We start from the raw sequence: 26,378 nt of genomic DNA, 5'->3' as shown, positions 1-26,378 counted from the left end.
GATAAGTGATTTGGTGTTTATTTAGTTATCACATTTAGTAAAATAATATGTATGTAAATATTATTTTCTGGTCAGATCAACATCACTCAGAGCCTGAGACAAGATATAAAGTATCTTTATGTTTTTATTTATTAAGTTTAGCCAAGAACTTACCATTGAATAAGTATCACAATGTGCATCCCTCCCTCTAGTACACGCAGGGCAGTGACATAAAAACGTCTGAGCACAAAAAGAGTCGACAGAGATGTTCACTAATCTCATGGCAAGGATGTTTTTAGGCTTCTTTCCTCTGCTTCTCCTTACAGGTAAGATGATAAAATGCATGCAAATGTAACTTGGGCTAAATTTAACATTTTATAAAATTTGGTTTTAATATCTTTTGCAGTGACAGTCAAAGCATTGATTTCAATTAATGGTTAGTCAGATCTTTTTTTCTTAGGAGACCCAGGAGAGGGCTATGATTGATTTAGTTAGAAATTGAAAGAAATGTAATTTACATGTAACTAAAACTTCTGCAATGTGATGGGAAGTTCTATAATTAAAGTCCGGTGATATCCAAATACAATCTTGTGGTCATTTGAAACCACTAACCATCTTACTCGGACAGGAAATGTTTGTATATTTGAAAATGAAAGCAAAATGTCTGACAGACTAATGACAATTAATTGTCAGTGAAGTGGTTACTGATAATTCCCAAGATAAATTTGTTTCCATTGATATTTAGGCTGTTTCCTTTTTGTTCATTCATATAATTTGTCCTCAAATCATATGGTAATGGTCACAGTCAGTCGTTATCCTACATAAATGATCCACACTGCATACCTGGACACCAACATGAGAATCAGGTTAGGCAAACAGAGGCTTATTGACTAATTATGATTATGCAGGCTGTCAGCACAAATTGCCTTTGTCTTTTGACAGCAGTTCAAGTAAGATGTCTTTGATACGATAAATGACAGCACTTTTAAACAGAAAACACTACACAAAGACTAGAGTGAATCCAAAATATATAAACTTACACCTTAAAATTGTCCCTTTTTAGAAACAGACTCCAGGATATTAATATGTTAATTCTTTAATATGGTGTAATCTTTTATTGGTGACTAACATAACAAATTCAGGTGTTACTGCGTAAAACCCCATTTGTCTGAGGCGTAAATAAACAACATAAATCAACAGTGTTTACACTGTTTGGATTGTTGCTTTCGGAGAAATATCATTAAATCAAAAACTTGTTTACTGAAATGGACAACATCATCACCAGAAAATAACAGAACCAATAGTATTAGTTTTCTTTGTGAATTAAAAAAAATGCTTCAATAATGAAAAGCCACAGTTAAGCTCCAAATTATCCTATCTACCTACTAAATGTGATCACATTTATTAACAAAAATGTGTGGCCACATTAGTTTAACAGCAGTGATTGTTTGTTTTTATTGTTTTTACTCAGTAAATAATAACATTTATTTGTGGAACGCATACTTTACTGTAAAAATGCCGGTTGTCCACCTGAGTGGACACATGAAAAAGTCAGAAAATCACATTTTAAAAATTTGCTTTTTTCAAGCATAAAGATGATTGAAAAAATCCTGAATAGTTTTATTTCATTACCTGAAATGGGCAAACTTAGACAAAGTTTTGAATAATCTTGTTTACATGGATAACATTTTAAGAGATCAAGGAGTTTACTGCTGTTTACTTATTATACTTTTTCCCCACAGGTCTTTTATTGCTGTCCAAAAATTGTAAAACATTTTAGATCCACACACACAGTTCTCATAGCAGTTTATCAATTAAATTACTGTTTTTAGATTCCAAAAGACCATGATACTTCAGTAGATATGTATTTTGCCTCATTTTATTATTTTCCTTATTTATTTATAAACTTTAATTACCTTACTGTATTTCCTTGGCTTTTTTAACTTTCCCAGATGCAATTGCTGAAGGGATCCAGCAGAACCCAAAGCGGAAGGAATTTGCTGAGATCTATGAACATATTCGAGGTGGGAAACGTTTGTTTTTTGTTATTCACATGGTTCTTAGTATTTGATTAAAATGGATCATTTTGATGTCTGTATATTGAGAATAGAATAAATGTAGTCCTGGATAAACAGCACATAAAGAACATTTTAAGAGCCATAATCCCTCAGAATAACCACAGTAATATTATAAATGTGTATTTATACCCTGGCTATTATCACAAGCCATTATTGAGTACGCATGATCCTGGTATCTCAAAACAAGTATGCTGAAGTACTTGGTGTCATTTGTTTCCACCCAAAATTGATTTTCACATACACTATTTGTGTTGATCTAATTTCAGAAAATGACGTTCCTGTTCAGGAGGAATGTAGTTTTCAGGCTGTCTTAAACCATCTGAACATGACCAAAAACAATGAAAAGTACACTTTGATCCGACCTGTGAAACACCACAACCGTTCAACATGGGTCTTTCTTGAGATGAAAATCTACGCAATCCTTGATGTGGTGAGTTGTCTGAACTTTTTACCCATATTTTGGTGCAGTACCGTTTCTTTGACAAAATATGGTAAATATATATGACAGTCAGGTCATGTGCAACGGCATACTTCATAATCATTTTTTTTCTAGATAGTTTAGGTTTTTGAATAGTTTGTTTTGGTGTTATTTAACAGTTTTTCAGCAGTCTGAATGAATATTTCACTTAACTGCATGTCTTTGCTCACAGAGAGAGACTGACCAGTCTTTCATTTCGTATATTTGGATTTATTTGGTAAGTGTTTTGTTTGTAACTAGGCATACACCATGTAACACAAACCCAACTGTTGTAGAAAATCTGTCTACAGTGCCCGGACAAAGTATTTGCCCCCCTGCAGATAAAAATTTTTTGCAACACATTGGCTACTCATCCAAGAGGTCCTATCGCCCAACACCTAAAACACTCCATGCCTTTCTTGCTTTAGTTAATGCCTCGTTCATGATTTAACAATAAGAAAACCACAAAAAAAAAAACAATGGAAGACTTACAAGGGAAAAACTACTGCTGACCAAAAACAACATGAAGGATCGTTTGACATTTGCCAAGAAGCATCTTGATGATCCAGAACAATTCTGTGGACTGATTGGACAAAAGTAGAACTTTCTAGGAGGCACACATTTTGTTACATTAGCATAAAACTAACACAGGATTTCAAAGAAACAAAAAGTATCATACTGGCAGTCAAACCTGGTCATGGGAATGGTCTGCGGCTGCTTTGCTGCTTGTGGGCCTGGATGACTTGCCATAATTGATAGAACCATGAATCCTGCTCTCTATAACAAAATCCTGAAGGAGAACATCCAGGGCACCTTCATTTTGAAGCAGGACATTGATCTACAGCACACTAGAAAGTTCAGCTCTGAATGACAAAAAAAAAGAAAGTTTGGTGGTCTAGTCAAAGTTTAGCTCAAAATCCAAATGAGATGCTACAACATGAACCTAAACAGGCCATCCATTCTTGAAAACGTTCAGTGTGGTTAAACAAAAATAATTCTGCTTAATTCTTGGCTGTGGGCCTCCACAGTAATATAATAATTACCAGTTGTTATGAATGCTTGATGGCATCTACTGCCAAGGTAGGACAACCAGTTATTAAGTTTAATTATTTTTTCACAAATGGTCATGGTGGTTGGATAGATTTTTTGTTTCATTAAATACATTAATCATTTGAAAACTGAATTTTGTATTTACTCAGATTATCTTTGAATAATATAAAAAAAGTTTTTGCGGACTTGAAACAATTAAATAGGACACAACAGCAAAAACCATCAAAATCTGTAATGGGGGAAACACTTATGTACAGCACTGTATTTGTTTTAATCTGCATCTTTTTTCAATTTCTGTAACTTTCCTTATTTGTATTCCTCTTACTTATTTTGAATGTCCCTGCTCATTTGTTGTCTTTTTTAGAGATGGGACAATGAACATGTTTGGTGGAATCCAGAACAATTCTGTGGGCTTGATCACATCTTAGTTCCCACTGAACTTTTATGGATTCCTGATCTGACCATTGAAGAGATGTAAGTTTAAATTCAGTTTCCATACATTAAAAATCATCCTGTAACAACTAAAGTTTGTGTCGGAACATCATACTGATGTTGAAATGACTCATAAGTACTGAGTAACATGATGGTCTGTGGTCACATGAAGAAGATTTTGGATGGTTGGCATCCCTAACATGGCTAAAAGTATCTTTATTTTTAGTGCAATTGGTTAGTTTAAGGTGTTTGGGTTTTCCCTGAGAATAAATTAGGATGTTTTTTTAAATGTGTCCATGCTTTGATAGCAAACAAGGTGCAGATAAATGTAATGGCACCCCTGGTAAAATGATTCAAACCCTCTTACAATGAATAATTTCAGAATCATAATGGTACAGAATAATACATCTGCCTTTTGCTTATTGAACACTTGATCATCTTCTACAACATCTTACAAGATTGGATAATACAACAAGAAGGATCTTTGACTAATTCTCTTTAAACAGCCTCTCTAGATCAGGAGTGTCCAACCTTTTTAGTTGTGTCCCTTCTCCAACCCACCCAAATCAAATGGCCAACCTACCTCCTCAGCTTGTCCTCAAGTTCTGCCGAGGCCTGGTAATGAACCATTCATTTGATTCAGGTCTACTGAACTATGGGAAGGTTTGAAACATGCAGGATAGTAGCCCGTTAAGGATGGACTAGAGAGATGTTGAAAAAAGAAGAAGTTGTGATTTTTTTGTCATTGTCATTGAAAACTCTTGGAAAGGAGGAGGAGAAAAAAGCACAAGCAGCAAATCACAGGATTCATCATGTAATAATACAGTAGATTAGAAGACACATCCTAGCTTAGATGTGATACCAGAACCATTGTAATAGAAAAGCCAGGTAAGGAGCGGGGAAAATCAATTTGGCAAGTACTGGGAGTGCAATAGCATCATAACTGTCTTAACACTGAAATTTAATTTTTGGTCTTAATCAGTGTGAAAAGGGCCTTACCTCTCATTACAGGAAAACTCCCAGAAATACTCAAAATTCATACTTTATGCATTTAAACCAGTACTAGTCAGGGTTGGACCCCTCTTTTACCTCAATTCTTCATAGCATGGGTTCAAGGTTTAAGAGATTTTGGTCCATATGTGTACATCCATCATCAGGCACTTGCTGCAGATGTATCAGCAGCACTATCATGATGTTAAGATCCTAATGTTATAAATGTTATAAATACACCAAATCTAAAAGGTGATCAATTGGACTGAGATTTGGTGAATGTGTAGGCCACCGGAGTACAAAGAACCGATGTCATTGTCAAGAAACCAGTTTAAGATGATTTTAGCCTTGTGACTCCTGCTGGAAGTAAACATCAGAAGATGGATATACCATGGTCATAAAATAATGGACGTGGTCAGGAACCATACTTATTTAAGGTGTGACATTTAAATAAGGCTCAATTGGTACTAATGTTTCCAATCTGTCACTGTCCAGCTCTGCTGAGCCTGTGTGAACTATGGTCTTAATTTACTGCTCTTCGCTACTGTAGCTCATCTGCTTCAGGTTCAACATGTCGTGCTTTCAGAGATGTTATTCTGCATACCTTGATGTAGTCAGTGGTTATTTATCACTCAAATCATCTGCCCATCTGATATCAACAATATATTTTTATTCACATAACTGCTGTTCACCTAATCTTTTCTCCTTTTCGAACAATTTGTCTGAAAGTAATGTTTACTTCATCTAGATCTGTAAATGGGTTTCAAACAGCTGACTGGGTAAATTGCTATTTCTGTAAACAACTAATAGAACATCTGTGACTCATAAAGTGGACATTCAGTTGAGCTTTTTAATAATTTGAAAATTAGTAGTTTGGCTCCAGCTGCTAAGTGCCAACTGGCCCAACAACAACTTTTACAATAGAAATCAATGTTTTTTTGTATTGTGCAGAAAAGATTAGTGTTCTTGCATTGCTCTTTTAATTATTATTATTTTTGGTTAACTTTCTATAGTTCTTTGGACAAGGACATAAAAAGCAATGTTTTTTATAAAGACTTCACTTAACTGATAAAAAAGCAAGGCAATGGATTTGAAAGGCATTGTGGTGTCTTTCCCAGTATTAAAAAAACAATGAAAAGCATACTGAAAAAGATGTAAACTGATATCATGTAAATGTATATTTTCCATTTAACATGTTGCATTTTATTAGAGTAACTATTAATCTTAATACGTTTATTTGCTGTGATTTATCATACAGGACAGAGCAGGACAGAGCCTCTCCAAGTCCTTATCTCAGCATTAGAAGTCACGGCTGGGTTGAATTTAGAAATGACCAGGTGGTAATCAGCTCCTGCAAAATGCAGGTTTACAGATTCCCTTTTGACATTCAGAGTTGCAACATTTCCTTCAAGTCTATCATGCACCCCGGTGAGTCTCCAATGTCTTCTTCTACCTTAAATACCATTAGGTATACACTGTAAGAAATAGATTAACCAGCTAAAAAAGTCACAACTGTTTTTCTGTGTTATTTTATAGATGAGGAAATAATGTTATACTACAACGGCAACGACACAGAGATCACAGAGTGGTCACGTGAAGCCATGCAGAAACAATTTGAGTGGCTGTTTGTCAGCATGACAGTCACAAACAAAACTGTCAACCAATTTGGCTTCAACCAAACAATGATTATCTACACTGTAAGTATTTAGAAGTGTAAAGTACTTCATATTTATCAGTGGCAAACCATGACCACTGGTGTTCTTTGCAACCTCACGGCAGTGCTTAACTGCTGAGATGTGCAAAACATCTGGATTGTTCTCTCGGAACCGTTGCAGCTTTTACTAAGAACTGTGTAAATTTATTCCATATCACTCGTGCATCTTTTCCTGAGATCAAAAGCAGAAAATAATTACCTAGCTGTACCTATATTACTGAATATACAGTTAAGAACATTTTTGTTGCTCATTTCGGAAAGTGAAACGCATATATTATATAGATTTATTAAACATAGAGTAAAGTATTTCAAGCTCTGTATTCTTCTCTGTAATTTTGATAGTTCTGGCTTACTGATATGGCTGCATGGTGGTGCAGTTGGTAGCATTGTTGCCTTACAGCAAGAAGGTCCTTGGTTCAACTCCTGGCCGGGGGTCTTTCTGCATGGAGTATGCTATCGCTTTTTCACAATATTCTGATTTCAGAATTTGGGGTTTTTGTTGTCTGTAAGGCATAATCATTAAAATTACAAGAAATATTGGCTTGAAATATTTAACTCTATGTGTAATAAATCTATACTATGAATTAATTTCACTTTCCGGAATATGCGGCAAAAACGTTTCGTGATATTTTAAAGTTTTGAGCTGTACATGTATATAGGAGCAAGTTAATCCTTTGACACCTTGTTTCACAGATAAACATGAAGAGGAGGGCTGTCCTCTATATTGCAAACTTCTTGCTGCCTGTTTTCTTTTTCTTCTGTCTGGACTTTGGCTCCCTCCTAATGTCAGACACCAGTGGTGAGAAGGTTGGCTTTAAAATCACTTTGCTGCTTTCAGTCACAGTGATGCAGCTCATCCTCAACGACATTCTGCCCTGTTCATCAGACAGGATTCCCCTCACAGGTAAAGAGGATTTTAGTTCCCATCATTTATGAGAAGCTCCTGCACATCTTTAATCACAGTTCATACTAATTAAGCTGTCTTATTTCACCAGTGACTTACTGCCTTGGGGTTTTCACTCTTATGATGATAAGTCTCTTAGAGACAATTTTGGTGATTCATCTGATTGGTAAAGATGCACAACAGGACAATGAAACACCTAACAAGCAAAGTATAAATGACAGTGAAGAGGAGAGACTGGGCCATATAACATTGGTTAAAAACATGTCAGCTGATGAAACCCTTTCTTCAAATAAAGAGGTGAGAACTGTTAATTTTTAAGGGCAGCACCTTTAGTGTAATCTTTACTTTTGAGCATGTCTGCAACCTTTGTTCTGGATTACATCTGCAGGGTAGCACAAGTAAACATACTGAGATGCGCTTTGCGATGGAAAAGATTTCAGATGAGCTTGAAAAGAACAAGAAAATAATAAGTCTCCTCTGCAGCACACATGAAGATAAGAAACCCGGCTACTGGACGAGAGTGGCTCAAAAAATCAACAAGGTGTTTGCATTTATTTACATCCTAACGGCAGTCCTGTTTTTGTTAACTATCGCTATAATATGGTATCCTACTTATGAACAGAAATAAAATATGTTCAGATAACTTTACTCTTCATTAATGTTAATAATTAGCTAATGTTTAGTGTCTTCCAGACCTGCAGTTATTTACAGTTGGGTCCAAAAATATGGTCCCTCATTGGTGTTTTGTATTATTGTACTGTAGAGTATTATTGCTACATATCAAACCAGTGAACTTGTAATATGTTCAAAGGTCACAGTGCTCTTAGCACAAACGTTGTTTTAAATAACAAAATCCCCATAAAAATATAGGCATAAATAATATAATGTAGGCATAAACATCATTCTTTGCATCATGACACCTGTTAGCGGAAGGGATATATTGGGCAGTAAAGAATATTTTCTACTTATTCAACATAAGTTAAAAGTAGGACAACTGAGGAGGCGTGAATCCTTTACCTAAAGTCATAATTTGCAAAGAGGCAACAAATAATTAAAATAATGTGCTCTGCTCTGGTTAATTAGTCTTCCTCCTTCAGCTGGTCTACCCGCTCTCTGTCAGTGCTGCTCATGATTCCATCTGATTAGCTCTTCTGGTTTGCTTGCCATTTCTCCACCCTGCCTCAGTATATTTAAGACCACAGATTCTGTGCTGGATTCTACTGTTTGCATGCTCATTTCCAAGCTTGTTTTATCGTCCAGTCCACTTTCATCCAGTTGATCCATGTCTTGTTCTCCTCATGTTGTGCACTGAGTTTTTGTCTTTTTTTTAGTTTTCATTTTATTCTTTATTAAAGTCCTTAAAACCACCATGTTGTTCCTACGTTCTTGTTTGCGCTTGGGTCCTATTCCAAGAACCACATTATATGACAACATGGGCCAGGGGCAAACCTGCTGGCTTGGACAAGTTGTTGCAGCAAAGAATAGTCACAGTGTTTCACTGACAAATTAATACATTCATGGCTTCTCCATCTGCACTGTTCTGTAAAAGTGCACTAATGCACTGTACTGTTGTGTATAGGGGTTTGGTCATTTTCAAAATGCCAATTAACTTAATTTTGCACATATTTTAAATATCAATATCAGTTTTGAAAATAAATACAATTCCATTTTTATTGGCAATTTATTTAAAAGCTGCACTTAAAAAATGATCAATTTCCTTAATAATCAGAAGGATAATCTTTATTGGCCTTACAATTATTAAACGCTTGTAATTGCTGCCCAGCTATTCAATGTCTCCACTGGTTTATTGATGATTATTATAATTTTTGTTCCCTCTACTTACCTAATGTGGTCTCTTTTCTCATCTAAGGGCAGCGCCTGTGAGTGGGCAGCAAAGCCTTGGTGACCCGTCCCCCCCTTGTCTTGTGTCATGATGTATGTTTGGATGGGTTGTACCGGAATTCTAATTTCCCCTCGGGGATCAATAAAATATCTTTGAATTGAATTGAATTTGTGATGAGCTCCATGTCTGAGGTTGGAAGGCCAACTTTGTTTTCCTACATCCGGGTTTTAAAAAATTCTAATGCGGACGTGGTTTCTGAGAGGCAATTACCCACTCCATCATGTTACATAAATATTTAAAATACATTTTTAGTAGAGAGGAAAAGGAATATTGTTTTTAATTGTGGATTTAATATTTATATCAAATAATTGTTTTCAAGCATTGCATTTTCTGAGATGTTCTTTCTCTTGCAGCAAGCCTTGGAGTTATATGAAGTATCAGTTTCCCTTTTTTTTTTTTATAACTGAACAATGTTGTTTCTGTTTGTTTTATCTCCTATCTATTAAGTATATTTAATTATTGATTATTTCATTATGTTAGTTTTGTAAACATGCACAAAACTAAAATCCTAGCTCCACTTATAACTCCCCTCACCCGGGTTTCAGGACAGATCTTAGAAAAGAAAAAAGCCAAATCACAGCACCAAATATTTGAAATTCTGTTTTATGTTTTTAAATTGTTGTCAAAAAAAGGTCCTGGTTAAATACACATGACAGCTCAGATCCTAGAATGCAAAATATAATTAACTTTTTTGTGGGGCAGCAAATGTTGTGAAGAAAATGTGTTGTTATACATTTGCACTGCCCTCCCCGGTGCAGGTAGGGCAGTGACATGAGAGCAACAGCAAACATCGGAGCACAGTTGACGGAGAAGCTCACTGACCTCACAGCTATGATGCTTGCAGGTTTCTTTACTCTGCTCCTCCTTACAGGTAAGCAAAAATAATCAATTAACTAATTTCATTAAAAGACAGGTATGTTTAACATAATTTTTGAGATGCAACTGAAAATCCTATTTTAATCATTATAATTATTCAGGGTCACTTTTATATTTATACTTAATAAAGCAGAAAATAGAAATCATTATCATTAGGTTTCGCATGTTTCCGTTTATTTTCTTGTATTTTGCTATTACTATCTGTGAACCACTATGAGAGGCAGTTGTAAATAATTTAAAAAGTCAGTGGTGAGAAGTAATGGATGCGGTTAATGTAATGGATCACAGTTTAAAAGACAATGATAAGTAGGTATGAACAATGGATGGGTGTATGAATCTACATTCTGCACTTACTAATAGGAGGCTGCACAAAGAAGATAACTCATTCTAAATAGATTCATGCTGCTGCTCTGTGGTGAAATGAGAACAGCAAGACACGTCAGATTACATCTGCAGGAGCACACCGGAAACTCTGTGGGTAGAGGACAGGCGACTGGCTGTTAAAGAGTCACCAAATCTGAAAAGACTCACAACGATAGCCATTAACCTTTTCAGGACCGGAATGAGGGGTTCGATCCAGATCAAATCCTCCGGGAATTTGTCTGTTCTGAGGATCCAAAAGGATGTTATCGTTTTCGTCTCAAAACAGTTAATTTCCCTGGTGTTTCCTTGTAATATTTAGATTGCTTCTGTGTCACCCATTCTCCCTCTATGCCTGAGTCCATGCTCTCCCACAGCTGCTCCACATTAAGTTGATTTGTCTCCCCTTCCATGTACCAGCAGTCACTGCCTCCCTGTGTGTATGTGTAAGTACTCACCGGGTTCTTCCAGTTATTGTCAGATCCTTCTGTGCCACCATCTCATGTCTTGTCTAATCTCAGTATATATTGCCTGATTACCTGAACATTAGAAGATGTTTAGGGAGTTATAAGTAGAATTATGAACTATATTAAAAAATATTTTAATATGTATCTCATTAATATGTAGCTATGCTCAGGATTGAGGTCTTTAACTGAAAAATCAGTGAATGGATGAAACTCCAAGTTTCAGATTTATTAAGGCTAATAAAACAATAAAATACAATACAATATAATGCAACAGAATAAGCCCTTACCTGATCCTCAGTATGGAAATTCAAGTACAACAGAAAAAGGGATAAGGAAATAAAACTTCACAGATACACATTTAAAAAAAATCTAAAGGGTATCATACTGCAGCTGAATGAAATCTAGCTTATTCTAAATGCATTTCTGGCCCTAAAATTGTATTTAGAAAAGGGTGGACACTGCCATGTGTTTGGGTCAGATGTGCCCTCATATTCAATTCAATTCAATTCAATTCAATTCAATTCAATTCAATTCAATTCAATTCAATTCAGTTCAATTCAATTCAATTCAATTCAATTCAATTCAATTCAATTCAATTCAGTTCAATTCAATTCAATTCAGTTCAATTCAATTCAATTCAATTCAATTCAGTTCAATTCAATTCAATTCAATTCAATTCGATTCAAAAATAAATATTTTATTAATCCCAAAGGGAAATTAAATGTTGTTATAGCTCATATTATGAAGGTTTCTTCAAAGAGCCATTGTAGATGCTGATGGCTGTGGGCAGGAAGGATCTCCTGTAGCGCTCCGTCTTACAGCAGATCTGAAGAAGCCTCTGACTGAAGACACTCTGTTGTTGTACAAGTCTCACAAAGAGGATGTTTAGGATTCTTCATAATGTTCTTCATTTTATGAAGAATCCTTCTTTCTACAAAGATCTCAAGAGGGTCCAGAAGAGTCCCCAGAACAGAGCCAGCCTTCTTTATTAGCTTTATTAGCTTTATTAGCAAGTCCCTGGCTCTGATGCTGCTTCCCCTGCAGATGATGGCAGAAGAGATCACCCTCTTCTCAGCAGAAAGATATGCAGCATCTTGCTGCAAACACCAAAGGACCTACGCTTCCTCAAGAAGTACAGTCTGCTCTGTCCCTTCTTGTAGATGGCTTCACAGTTGCAACTCCCCTCTAGTCTGTTGTCCAGGTGAACACCGAGGTATTTATACTCCTCCACCACCTCCACTTCTTCTCCCAAGATGGAAATAGTGTTTGACCTATTCCTGTTTCTCTCTAAATCTACAATCATCTCCTTTGTTTTATTTATGTTCAAGATGAGATGATTGTTTCCACACCATGCAAAATCCATAAAGTAGGAAATGATATTTGCATATGAATTAAAGTCCAGCTGTAGTGCAGGACTAAACTCATCCAAAAAGGTGGACAGTGTTTCTTAAAAGCTCGAGATCACTCATCATCTGTTGGTAGCTAGGCATTATGGTGATAAGAGTAGTCCATCCATAAAATTGAAGAAATGTGAGAAAAACAGCAAAAGAAAATCTGAGGCACAAAAGGTTTATAATTGATCTTTTTATAAGTTCTGTATTTTCTCAGTTAATTCTTACTTCAAAGCGCTTTATAGCTTCTCTGCTTTGCTTTTACTTTAATCTAATCTTAATGTTTATCCCAAACAATTCTGCCTTGAAACCTGAGCTAATGGCTATTGGCTCTCTGCACTTCTCAACAATTAAATTACTGCCTCGCAGGCAGGAAAAGCATCCTACTGATGTGACTTACTGTCAAATGTCTCAAACAGATTGGCTTCTCAGGAGAGAGAGGGCTCCACTCTTAGCTATTAAATTTAGATACGTTTTTAATCAAATGTTTTAAGGTTTTTTATTCTTTGGTGACACATTTTTGCGTAATTAATAAAACATTGCTACGCATGTTTGTTTTATGCAAAAGCCAGTAAGTTAATCTTTTAAAAAGACTGAGTTAATGATTTCCTATCCAAGGTTTTTAGAGTAAACACTATTTATCAAATTCAAGTTATTGGTGAACACATGCATAAAACATGGCAAATAAAAATACCAAATCAAAGATTCTGAGTTTTTAACTAGAAATTTCCCAGTCCAGACAGGTAACATTCATTGATAATGTTCGAAATGTTCAAAATATTCTGTCCTTTTCAGGTGGAAATACTTCATCTTTACAACCACAACAACAATTTGAAGATCTTTCAGGATCATTCCAAAGCCCTGAGGAAATGTCAGGTACAAAACTAAAACTGTAAAAGTTGTTGAAGGCTGCAGACTATCATATAGCACATTATCTCAATAAAAAAATAAAAAATCCTGAGATGATTTGTAAAAATCTTTCTGTGAACACATTAGTATGTCCCAGGTGGCACTGCTGAATATTTGAGAATGGGGAATTAAGTGATTTTAAAGGTGGCGTGGTTGTGGCTGGTCTGAGTATTTCATTATTTGTTGATCTACTTTCGATTAATAACTATCTTTCCAGTTTATTGAGCATAATCTAAAACAAAACTCTCCAGTGAGCACCAGTTGTGTGGCTGGTGTCAGATGAGAAATAATAGAATAGCGCAAGATGATAAAAAGAGAACATCAACCCCACATTACAACCAAGGTATGCAGACTAGCATCTCTGAATGCTCGATTAAGATCAGCTATTGCAGAAGAAGACCACGCCGGCCAATCCTGCCCGCTAAGCACAAAAAGCCAACGCTGTAATTCACACAGGCTCACCAAAATTAGACAATAACAGATTGGAAAAACAATTGCCTGGTGTGATGAGTCTTGATTTCAGCTGCCACATAATTTGACATAAACAATATAAAAGCATAGATCTTGTATAGATGGTTTATGGTGGTGGTATAATGAGGTGGTAAATTAAGCATCATTAAAACACCACAGCCTGAGTTTGTTGCTTATCATGTCCATCTATTTATGACCACTGTATATTTTGATGGCTATATACAGCAGGATGATGCAATGTGTCACAAAGCTTAAATCATCTCAAACTGGTTTCTTGAAAATTAAACCGTGTTAACTGTAATGCTGTGGCCTCCAACGTAACCAGATCATGATCCAATAGAGCATCTGTGGGATGTGGAGGAACAAGGGATTACAAACATGTATGTGCATCCGAGAGATCTGCTGTGATGCCATCATGTCAACATGTATGAAATTTCTCAGGGATGTTTCTGACACCTTGCTCAATCTATGTACTAGCAAGGTTAATCAAATATAGTGGCCAGTGAGTAATGAGAATAAAATCTGTCTTCTTTTTTCAAGTGAAATATCTCTAAACCAGACTTAAATAATTCCCTTTCTGTGTGTAAATTCCATTTATTGTTGCTAAATTTAATGCACAAGTATTGTGTCTGCAAAGAGATAATACTGACAATATTTGTAACAAAGTTGTTCTTCTTTCTGCCAGGTGGAAATAGCTCTGATCCAGACCCAGATGACATGCTGCTCTTAATGCCTGGTACAATAACCAATCTAATCTATTGTATGCTCTAATAGTTAGCCATTTTATTGTTATATTTAGTCTTTAAGCAAACTCAAAGCCAGTTGTGCAGACAAAAAATTTCCTGAATGACTGAATAATTATATTGTTGTATGTTCTACAGATTATTATTCTATAATCACACATTTGCACAATTGCACAATCTAAGAGAAAATAAAGAAGCTGGAAAAAATAACAGATCAGCACCTGATTGGTATATTATTTTAAGATTAATCTGTGTTTATACTTGGGGTAAAAAGCATTATATGCTCTTCTTTCAGCATTTATTAATACAAGTGCTATGGGCAACCCAACGGCTGAAAATTTTAAACGGATCTTTGAACAAATTCGAGGTAAGAAACAAATACATATTAAATACACAGATATAAATGTAGATATTAATATGTGAAAAACATTTAAAAACAAAGGTACTGTTGAAAAAAAAATTTGATTTAAAATTCACAATGGCTTTTTAGTACATTTAAGTTTAATGGCATTTATGTTAAAACTCTGTGATAGGATCTGGGACTGCTGTCACATCAGAGCAATGTTCTTGACGGAGTCCAGAAAATCAGTAATGTTCTCTGTCCAGGATAGTTAGCAATGGGCAGTGATAAATGTGCACATGTTAGGCATTTTTCACACCATACAAACATACTAACTGATAGATATTGGACAATACAATGTCTATTGCTGGTAGTTTTATTAACACTATTGCCATCGCCTTTTAATTTTAAGACAGTCATTTTAGATTTTGAAGATGAGGTTGGTGAGAAACGTCCGACTCTCAATCCTGGAAATTCAATTTTCAAGGGAAAAGGTCCAGTTTGTTTTTGTGACTTGAAACTGCCAACTGTAGATAAGCTTCAACACACTGATGTGAAATGTTTTTTATTCAAACAAACTGTAAGTAATTATGAAAAGACATTATAAATCTAATGCAGAAAAAAGTGAAGGTTCAGAAACCAAACACGAAACAGAGTCAACATTTTATTATTTTTTTGAATATAAATAAACTCTTTCATGTTGAATGTGTCTTCCTATAATTTCAGAAAATGAGGTTTATGTTCCAGAAGAATGTGGTTCTCAAGCTGTTATAAACCATCTAAATCTGACCCAGAACAGTGAGAAGTACACCCTGGGTAGGCCTGTTAAACACCATAATAGTTTGACCTGGGTACTTCTAGAGATGAAGATTTATGCTATCCTAGATGTGGTAAGTTCTTAAAACTTCCTAAAATGCATTGGAGAAGTATTCATATCAATTGAACCTTTCCACATTTTGTTAAATCACAACCAAAAACTGGAGTGTTTTGTACTGAGATTTTATTTGATATAGCAAGATAAGTATAGTGTTGCGTATATATGCATTCTTCCATTTTTACGTCAATACCCCTAGATAAACCTCTGTGTAACCAATTAGATAATTTAATCTCAGTCTAAATACAACTGTTCTTTGAAGGCCTTACAGGGTTGTTAGAGAACATTGTTAGAGATGTTTGTTGACATGTATATAAAAACCCTAACTCAAGCCTTACCTTTCCATTGGAGTCCCAATATCAGAAATGGGAAAGGTATGGTACAGCTGCAATCATGTCTAGGCGAAGTCTTCCACCTAAGCTGACATGTCTGGCAAGGAGAGCATTAATCAGAGTAGCAGCCAAGTAGCAAAGGTTTTTCTGGAGAAGCTGGAAATGGAATCTATTGACAGAAAAACTATTATGCCTCTTATCCATTGACATTTCCAGCGCCACACGGCTCTACTCTGCTCGTCCTGCCTCTACCACGTACAGAACCTCACCCACTGAGGGCTGGAATTATGGCTTGAAGCCCCGCCTCCAGCCGCCAGTGTAGTACGCTGTGCTGCCATTAAACATAACTGTGTGACATTGTCACATTAATCTGTGTAAAATGGTAAAAAATGAATAACAGATATGAAATAAAAACATAAAGAAATGTAATACAAATTATGTATGTATTATTGAATATGCAAAAATGTCTTGTATATGTTTTTTTCATGTATAAAATGATCCATGTGGATAATTATCTGGAACACAGACATTTTGTGTCATTATCTGCCCGTGTTAGGAGTTTTAGTTTCCTTAATGTTTTCTTTTTGCTGTTTTTTCTTCCAATTATGTACATTTATATTTTGTTAGATTTCCTCCCTGTTGTTTATGATCCCTGTGAGCTCATTCATTATAGATTAGGTTCTTGGCTGAGGCGTCCTTTTCCTTTTCTTTCATCTTTCAGGCGTGGTTTATGATTTGTAAATAGTAAAACTCCGACCATTGTGGTCCTTAATATTTCCCTGCACTACCTTGACTAAAACCTTTTAATTTCTCTTCACCCTGTGGCCAATCAGTTTGTGAGGCAGGGACAAGAAAGCTGGCCAGAGCTGATTGGATGAAACTAAAACCATCCTGGAAGAAAACCTTTTAGAGGCTGTAAAAGACTTGAGACTGGGGCAGTAATTCACCTTTGAGAAGGTCAGAGAACTTAAACATACAGCCGGAGCAAAACTTAATGGTTGGGATTCAAGCATATACATACAGGTCCTTCACAAAATATTAGCATATTGTGATAAAGTTCATTATTTTCCATAATGTCATGATGAAAATTTAACATTCATATATTTTAGATTCATTGCACACTAACTGAAATATTTCAGGTCTTTTATTGTCTTAATACGGATGATTTTGGCATACAGCTCATGAAAACCCAAAATTCCTATCTCACAAAATTAGCATATTTCATCCGACCAATAAAAGAAAAGTGTTTTTAATACAAAAAACGTCAACCTTCAAATAATCATGTACAGTTATGCACTCAATACTTGGTCGGGAATCCTTTGGCAGAAATGACTGCTTCAATGTGGTGTGGCATGGAGGCAATCAGCCCGTGGCACTGCTGAGGTCTTATAGAGGCCCAGGATGCTTCGATAGCGGCCTTTAGCTCATCCAGAGTGTTGGGTCTTGAGTCTCTCAACGTTCTCTTCACAATATCCCACAGATTCTCTATGGGGTTCAGGTCAGGAGAGTTGGCAGGCCAATTGAGCACAGTGATACCATGGTCAGTAAACCATTTACCACTGGTTTTGGCACTGTGAGCAGGTGCCAGGTCGTGCTGAAAAATGTAATCTTCATCTCCATAAAGCTTTTCAGCAGATGGAAGCATGAAGTGCTCCAAAATCTCCTGATAGCTAGCTGCATTGACCCTGCCCTTGATAAAACACAGTGGACCAACACCAGCAGCTGACACGGCACCCCAGACCATCACTGACTGTGGGTACTTGACACTGGACTTCTGGCATTTTGGCATTTCCTTCTCCCCAGTCTTCCTCCAGACTCTGGCACCTTGATTTCCGAATGACATGCAGAATTTGCTTTCATCCGAAAAAAGTACTTTGGACCACTGAGCAACAGTCCAGTGCTGCTTCTCTGTAGCCCAGGTCAGGCGCTTCTGCCGCTGTTTCTGGTTCAAAAGTGGCTTGACCTGGGGAATGCGGCACCTGTAGCCCATTTCCTGCACACGCCTGTGCACGGTGGCTCTGGATGTTTCTACTCCAGACTCAGTCCACTGCTTCCGCAGGTCCCCCAAGGTCTGGAATCGGCCCTTCTCCACAATCTTCTTCAGGGTCCGGTCACCTCTTCTCGTTGTGCAGCGTTTTCTGCCACACTTTTTCCTTCCTTCCCACAGACTTCCCACTGAGGTGCCTTGATACAGTACTCTGGAAACAGCCTATTCGTTCAGAAATTTATTTCTGTGTCTTACCCTCTTGCTTGAGGGTGTCAATAGTGGCCTTCTGGACACCAGTCAGGTCGGCAGTCTTACCCATGATTGGGGTTTTGAGTGATGAACCAGGCTGGGAGTTTTAAAGGCCTCAAGAATCTTTTGCAGGTGTTTAGAGTTAACTTGTTGATTCAGATGATTAGGTTCATAGCTCGTTTAGAGACCCTTTTAATGATATGCTAATTTTGTGAGATAGGAATTTTGGGTTTTCATGAGCTGTATGCCAAAATCATCCGTATTAAGACAATAAAAGACCTGAAATATTTCAGTTAGTGTGCAATGAATCTAAAATATATGAATTTTAAATTTTCATCATTACATTATGGAAAATAATGAACTTTATCACAATATGCTAATATTTTGAGAAGGACCTGTATACCCCAGTCAAAGTTCAGACCTAAATCTAATTGAGAATCTGTAGTTAAGACATACAGCTGGTATGACAGTGAAAGCGATTCAGAAAATATCGATTCAAAGTGGCTGGATAAAAATTCACATCACACTTTTTACATTTACTTGTTAAAAAAGTTAAAACCCGTCATTTTCTTTACATTTCACTTTCATCCACTACTTTGTGTTGGTTTATCACATAAAATCTCAGTAAAAAAACATCAAATAGGGAGGTAAAAGCCCATCAAATGTAAAAAAAAAGTTCAAGAGGATGCTTTTCAGACTGTATTAATTGTTTAGTGTTTTTTGTGTGAAAACAGCTCATGTTATCACAGTTTGCATACACGTTTAAAGGTTACCTATTTGCAGGGTTTGAGGGCTTTTCTATGTTGTCCTATTGTCATGTTGTTGTTAGCAGTCCAGTTAAATAGGAACATATTTTTCTCCAAATATTTATTTGCATTTTCTTTTTCTTTGGAACGTGCTCTAAATATATTCTCAGATGTTAGAAATGAGTCATTTTAGGGTGAGAAACTGGCATATAAAGTGTCATAAATTAGTCATGATTTAAGTTTTTTTTTATATGGGTTTTGTTAACTGTGGAATGCTATAAAACACTCAGCTTATTTCTTTTGCCCACAGAGAGAAACTGACCAGACTTTCATTGCCTACATCTGGATTTATTTAGTGAGTTTAATTTACGTTGAAATAAAGCATTTCACGCATATTTCAAATTAGACATTTGCATTTCTTGGTTCTGTATTTTTATCTCTTAATTGTACCACCACTCCTGTTTCTTTCCACTGAGTAGAGATGGGACAATGAGTACATCTGGTGGTCCCCGAACCAATTCTGTGGAGTTGAACATATCTTGGTGCCCACTAAACTTTTGTGGATGCCGGATCTGACTATTGAAGAGATGTAAGTTTCAATTTATATTTGCTCACTTGGAGTAAAGAAAAAGAACCAAACAAAGTCAAATCTATTAGAGAAATGTAATGTAGAATGTTTCTATAAATATAGATGTGTATGTTTAAAGTGTTTTAAAATTGGGGTTGAGGCTGGGGTGTGAGAGACCCCGCTGCTTGCTGACAGCAGAGTTTCCCCCACCGTAACCCTCAAAGCTCTAAGTACATCTAGTTTATTAAAGTTGAGGTGCAAGATTGGGCCAAACATAGCGAAGCTGCATAATGTATCTGTTGCGGAGCTGCGCTACTGCAAACTACAGTTATTGCGCTTCTGGGTCTTTCTGAGTCACATCCTATCATCATGGAAACAGTATGTCGTGCTCATTATGAAATTAAAATGGTATTTGTGTCTTGCAGCAAAACACTTTGTAAAATTGAAGAAGGCACTTGATGTCAAAGAAAGAGTAATTTTATCTTATTACTTGACAGAGATTTTGTAAAACTGTAACCTGAAATTAGCTTGTTACAGTATGTGAGATTCATTTTCAAGGTCATTGTTTGTTTATGTTATCCTGCAGGACAGAGCAGGACAAAGCCTCGCCGAGCCCTTATCTCAACATCAGGAGCCACGGTTGGGTTGAATTTAGAAATGACCAGGTGGTGATCAGCACATGCAAGATGCGTGTTTACAAGTTCCCATTCGACATTCAGAGATGCAACATCTCCTTCAAGTCAATTATTCACTCAGGTGAAGCCAGAACATTTTTTTTAAACCTGACTTTATGGATTCATTAGCACAAACAGAAGTAAGCCATGTACACATGTTCCATGTTAACATGCCTGAAGAAGTCTATAACGCTGTTTTGGTTTTTCTGTTTTCTAATTCAGATGAAGAAATAAAGTTATTCTACAACAGCAATAATACAGAGATCACAGAGTGGTCTAGAAAAACATTGCAGACACAGTACGAGTGGCTGTTTGTTAGCATGACAGTCATGAGCAAAACTGTCAACCATTTTGGCTTTAATCAAACAATGATTGTTTACACGGTAAGTATTTTTAACAGCAGCTCAGTTGGAAAATCATCTTGGTTGTGATCTCTTAATGTTTTTTTATAATGTGTTTTCTGTTCTTTTTGCATGAATTTCATTTTTAAAAAGTGGCGGAGAGACAGATCAAAATACATTTTAAGTATATGCATTTAAGACTAATAACTAGGGACTTCCTGATCTGGAGTTTTTGTCCTTAATCTAAGTCATTTAAGAAAAGTATCAGCCCAGTAGTTCGACCTTTAAAGTCAATAAAAAGAATACCATGTTTATGCTTTTAAACTTAGTGGCTTTAAAGAACATAAAAAAACTATTAGACTTATTTACATGCTCCTACTCTTGTTGTTCTTCTTTTTCTTGTCGGCAACAGATATTTTGCTTCTGGAATGTCTGCAAGACAAGTTTCTATACTGCTACAACATGAGGTTAACTCATTTAAGACAGCTTATGTAGCGTACTGACAGCACATAAGAGCTGATAGCATCAGTTGTTTCTGTCTGGACACATACAACTAGGGTCTTTAAATTCACGTGTTGCTCCTGCCTTTTTGTGTGGTGCAGTTTGTTTCAGTAATAGGCTACGTTTAGCTTGTCTACTCTGCATTTTGATACAACTTGCTGATAAATCAGCTTACAGCACATACAGTCATATTCAATAAATTAGAATTTGCGATAAGACTAATTTGTCAGATTAAAAGTATCTTTTGAAAATAAAGTATTAAACCTAATTTTCATTAAGCCCACATTTCTGCATTAAAATGTTTTTAATATTTTAAGTCTGATGCAATATTCTAATCTTAAATGTTATTAATCTTAATAAGTTTTCAATAGCTGTATGCAGACAATCATAATTAACAGAAGTAAAGGCTTGAAAACAACAGTTTGTGTGTAATTAATCTATATAATGAGTTTCACTTTGTGAATTCAGTTACAGAAATAAATTAACTTTTTAATAATAGTTTATTGAATGTGACTGTATTTCAGGGCTGTTTTAATTAACCGCTGGCAGACAAAACTTACTGAAAAGGTGTTTCTCCTACTTCAGAACCTTTGCCTAGCTTTGTCTAGAATGTCATAAAATGTAATAAATGGTGTATTAGATGGCTCTTAAAGTTATCAAAGCTTGGAGCAGGTCATGCTGCACAGACAGGAAGCTGCTGCAGACTTTCTGACTGTAAACGTATGTGACAACCAATAATTGTCATGATCTTAAAATGAACAACTGATTATGGGCAACGGGCAGAACAGCAGTTTAACAGGTTTATTGAAGCACAATAGGGTTGAAACCTAACACTGACTGGATCTGCCGGAGGAGTCTGGGTCAGCACTGAGGAAGAGAGGGGAGATGTTATTGTTTGTTTGGATGAAGGTAATGTAGGTTGTGCAGGACAGGAGTAAGGTTAGCTTACTGTGGGCGGTAGACAAAGGCTTGTTGGAGGAGGTAAGTTTTCCCACAGAGGCTGAGTTTGGCAGGAGGAGTGACACGGAGGTACTGACTCTCTCTTTGTGTTATCCTCTGAGTGGCAGCACTTCAGCAGAGCGAACGGTGTTAGAGGGTGTATAGCACTGGGGTATACCACATTACAGCCCTGCCCGACCTTATCTGGTCCCACAAGATATTCACGTGGGCTGGACCCGATTGGGCTGAGAGGCTGTGTCAAATATCTCTCTCTCATTCCATGGCAATCTCTCTGTCTAGAGACAGACAGAGACTCTTGAAACCAGACAGCACCGCAAAAACACACGCAGTGTGATGTAGTTACATGCGAAATGAGATCAGAAGCACAAAATAACACCCCTGTTCAGTTAACACATTTTCCTCAATGAATATGCAGTAATGGACGTTTCAACCCAAAGTTGTCAAATTCTGAGAGGAGTGGATGCCAATATGTTTATATAACACCTGCAGTGTTATTCAAGTAACTGCGTTCATTATTAGTCTGTCATTCATGCGTGTCCCAAAGGCAGCTGAATTTGCAACAGCACCTCGCAATGTGCACCAATAGTAGGTTGCTAGATTGCATTAGTCCATATGGTTTTGATTTTGTTTTTAATGCTTTTTAACATACTATATGGTTACTAATCATGTGTTTTTTTGTAATGGAAAGGAATTAATTTCTCACACATTCCCCAGATAAACATGAAGAGGAGGTCTGTCCTCTATATTGCAAACTTCTTGTTGCCTGTCCTTTTCTTCCTGTGTCTGGACTTCGCCTCCCTCTTAATGTCAGACACTGGCGGTGAGAAGGTTGGCTTCAAGATCACTATTCTGCTTGCAGTCACAGTGATGCAGCTCATTCTCAATGATATTCTTCCGTCTTCATCAGACAAGATTCCGTTAATAGGTTAAACATTTTTTCTTCACTAATATCTGCGAGAAGGAACGGCATATGCTTAATCAGTGTTGGTAGTGATGCACCTGTTTGCTTCCCTCAGCGGTTTACTGCATTGGGACCTTTGCTCTTATGCTGCTCAGCTTGTTGGAGACTATTGTGGTCATTCATCTAATTGATAAAGATGCATCCCAGGACGATGAAAAGGAAATGACAAAATGCCAGATTGAAGGTCAGGAGAAGAAACTGACCGACTTGCAAAGCTGTTTTATAGGTGAGACCACCGTATTATCATTCCTAATGTTTAGTCAGTCATGTTCTGTCTTGACTCAAATGCTCATGCTTGGACAATATGTATTGCACTGCTTTAGGGATCAAGAAATGTAGTAGTTGTGCATCTGTTAACAAAACCTCAGCTGATGGAACACCATTTATTGGAAAAGAGGTAAGAACTATAAAAGTCGCATCTTGCTGTATCAGGTTCATTTGTGAGTTTGATGACAGGCATGTTTGCAGGGTGGAATGGGCGGACTTACTGAAGTGTCCCTTGCACTAGAAAAGATGTCAGACGAGCTTGGATACATCAAGAAATCAATAATTCTTCTCAGTGGCAGACAGGAAGAGGAGAAACCCCGCTATTGGACCAGAACTGCTCAAAAAATAAACAAGGTTTATGCAGTTTTTTATGTCACAGCAACTATCCTGTTTTTAGCGTTTGTCTCTATAATGTGGTATTCTGCAGACGAATAGTAATTAAAGAAAATGTAAGTTTAACTTAAATTACTGTGTTTTTATTTTAGGGCATTGACATGTTTGATGACATTTGCTTATTTTATTCATTTCAGTTGGTGCTTATACATGTTGTCTCTGATTAGTTCTTTTTACATCATAATTTTGCTTTGCTAAAGCTGGTAATATGTGCAATAATGTTATTAGTCAGCTTCTGGCTCCACTGAAAAATGAAAACCATTGGTGTAGTGTAATGTTCTTGTTTTTTCAACCAAACCAAAAGGGATTCAGGCTTGTCCTACTTAATTGGAAAGCCACCTGTAACTGACCAAGTTCATCCCTTTTCATTTCCATCTCACCTTTACTACAATGGCAAAGCAAATGGAGCTTATGCATGCATGCATTTCATATTAACAGAAATTTTTTCTTGTAAAATATTAGTTTCAATTTCCTGCGACGTCACCATCATGCACATGCACAAAGTCCCAGTAAAAAATTTACAATTCATTGTAGTAACATGACAAATTGGGAATACAAGGTAGATTACTATGTATTGTTGTTGACCATGAACCAATATTAAAATAATACTTGCAGTATATATATGCATTGTTGAATGATGTGCTTATATGTGAAATGTTACTAATTGTACTACTATATGTCTCATTTTTTTAAAAATACATCAAGCATTTATGAAACTGATAGGAAGGTTTAGAGTCACAGAAAGCATATTTTGCTCTTGCATGTCCATTATTGTTGTTTTACCACAAAAGCATCCTTATTCAACCGCGTCCTGTTAAATTAAAACTTTTATAGTTTGTCCAGAGCATTTGTGCCCTATCCTCAAAGCAGTACCATTGGTGTACATACATGGCGTAACACCACCAGATATGTGTTTTCTGTTAAACTGAGTAAAAAGTTTAGAAAAAACAATATGATGTGTATTTTCATTTTGGAATTCAAGTCCTTTTAAGGCTCAGAAGTTATGCGTCATGTTGTGGATGGTGAAAGACTGATTTGTGTCTGTTAACATTTAAAAGCTACATGCTAGAAGCTTTTTGTAATCATGTGATTCAAATAAAGTTCTCCCAAATGTTTCCAAACACTGTTGACGTTTCTCCTACTTTCTATCTGGTTTCTGTGTTTTTGATGTATGTGGGCATCAGACCAATGCAAACTAGCATTTGGAACTCATTTGTGCTAAAGTAAACATGTTCATTGGTGAAATGAAGGCACACCGGTTGATATACTGTAAGGCAACACCTCAAAAACATTGATTCCCTGTATGGCAACAAAGATATCAGAAAGGGTGTTGTGGACCTCGCCAAGTCTTGCCCATTCTTGGATACATTTTCCATATACGGTACCTGACTGTGCCACAATCATCTGTTCAAACGGTGTCAAGACATGATAGTGTTGTGGTAGAGATGAATGTGCCTTAATGTGTAAATCAACTCAGAAAAAAAGCAAGAGACCTTGTTAAACTGATAGAAAAGGGTCATTATCAACAATAAAATGGGTTGGATCCCGACATGGGCAGAAAGAGTGTGCCAATGTTTAAGCAAACTATTGTGAGAAGCTGTGGAAAAATACTCAAAACCTTTGTCCTGGTTGTACAGTTTAAATGGCAATAGAAATAAAGAAATGTTCTGACTTTGAGAAAAGTAAAAAAAAAAAAATTATTGTATTACTCATTTAGCATTCTGTTGGACCACTTGTTGCTGAGTATTGGACCATCTGCACGTTGTTGGACGTCACGGTGCCTCTCCAATGGCCAATTTGTACCCGGGACAGCCCGCTACTACATATCCCGTCGAGCACTGCGACTGATATGACGAGCGTCCCAAGTCTGACGTCACAGGACGCTATATATGGAGGTGCCCATTTTGAACATACGCTTTCAGCTGGAGACCTTGACACGGTTACCACGCAACTGAAGCATCCTCTGGAGAAGAAGAGGTCCCATGTGGAGTCTTCATCTATTCTCCTTCGTTGGCCAATGAAAAATTCATGAAAGAGGTTTCTGGAATGAGAAGGCCAGAAATTTCACTTTGCCGATCGAAGACGTGAGTTTAACACGTAACCAAAACCGCGGAGTTTCAAGGAGACGCAACTTTCCCTCCTTGCTTGGTTCTAGTCGACTGCTGATGGTCAGATCATATTTTTCCTTTTCGTCAAGAAGGCCAAAGGACGGGGACTGACCGCTTTCTTGGAGTTTAACTGTGGACGCGCAGCAACGCTTCAAAACACCCCCCCTCTTTCCCTCTCACTTGCTGCCCCAGAAGGAAGCTTCACCAAGTAAAACCCATCTTTTATTTTAATCTTTTATTTCTTTATTAGAAGGCCTGGGCAGGGTCAGAGGTTGTAGAGCGATCAGAATCGCTAGTTAGAATCTCATGTGTTCTGAACGATATGTGCATGTAACCTTGTTTATTGAAACTTT

The 26,378-nt window shown here is 36.7% G+C and overlaps 2 protein-coding genes across 2 annotated transcripts; both read left to right on the top strand.

The window, feature by feature from the left end:
* Positions 1 to 268: 268 nt before the first annotated feature.
* LOC124875404 (5-hydroxytryptamine receptor 3A-like) lies at positions 269 to 8,279 on the top strand. Its single transcript, XM_047377546.1, has 10 exons — positions 269 to 305; positions 1,932 to 2,003; positions 2,324 to 2,487; positions 2,708 to 2,752; positions 3,929 to 4,038; positions 6,245 to 6,414; positions 6,523 to 6,683; positions 7,394 to 7,604; positions 7,696 to 7,901; positions 7,993 to 8,279. The coding sequence occupies exons 1-10, from the start codon at positions 269 to 271 to the stop codon at positions 8,230 to 8,232; spliced, it is 1,416 nt and encodes a 471-aa protein (XP_047233502.1). The 3' UTR covers positions 8,233 to 8,279.
* Positions 8,280 to 10,304: 2,025 nt separating this feature from the next.
* Positions 10,305 to 25,027, top strand: LOC124875502 (5-hydroxytryptamine receptor 3A-like). Its single transcript, XM_047377713.1, has 13 exons — positions 10,305 to 10,378; positions 13,397 to 13,477; positions 14,667 to 14,717; positions 15,020 to 15,091; positions 15,791 to 15,954; positions 19,563 to 19,607; positions 19,732 to 19,841; positions 20,407 to 20,576; positions 20,717 to 20,877; positions 23,011 to 23,221; positions 23,313 to 23,483; positions 23,581 to 23,654; positions 23,726 to 25,027. The coding sequence occupies exons 1-13, from the start codon at positions 10,339 to 10,341 to the stop codon at positions 23,957 to 23,959; spliced, it is 1,584 nt and encodes a 527-aa protein (XP_047233669.1). The 5' UTR covers positions 10,305 to 10,338; the 3' UTR covers positions 23,960 to 25,027.
* The last annotated feature ends 1,351 nt before the right edge of the window (positions 25,028 to 26,378 follow it).

Source organism: Girardinichthys multiradiatus, chromosome 10 (genome assembly GCF_021462225.1).
Source record: "Girardinichthys multiradiatus isolate DD_20200921_A chromosome 10, DD_fGirMul_XY1, whole genome shotgun sequence".
Taxonomy (NCBI): Eukaryota; Metazoa; Chordata; class Actinopteri; order Cyprinodontiformes; family Goodeidae; genus Girardinichthys; species Girardinichthys multiradiatus.
Note: the sequence above shows the minus strand (reverse complement) of the source record. Positions and strands in the feature narration are given on the sequence as shown.

Excerpts from the sequence above, each read along its gene's own strand:
- LOC124875404 (XM_047377546.1), top strand. The coding sequence starts at position 269 with ATGTTTTTAGGCTTCTTTCCTCTGCTTCTCCTTACAG. Across the intron at positions 2,004-2,323 it reads GATCTATGAACATATTCGAG|AAAATGACGTTCCTGTTCAG; the intron begins GTGGGAAACGTT and ends ATCTAATTTCAG. Across the intron at positions 2,753-3,928 it reads CGTATATTTGGATTTATTTG|AGATGGGACAATGAACATGT; the intron begins GTAAGTGTTTTG and ends TGTCTTTTTTAG.
- LOC124875502 (XM_047377713.1), top strand. The coding sequence starts at position 10,339 with ATGATGCTTGCAGGTTTCTTTACTCTGCTCCTCCTTACAG. Across the intron at positions 13,478-14,666 it reads AAGCCCTGAGGAAATGTCAG|GTGGAAATAGCTCTGATCCA; the intron begins GTACAAAACTAA and ends TCTTTCTGCCAG. Across the intron at positions 23,222-23,312 it reads AGACAAGATTCCGTTAATAG|CGGTTTACTGCATTGGGACC; the intron begins GTTAAACATTTT and ends TGCTTCCCTCAG.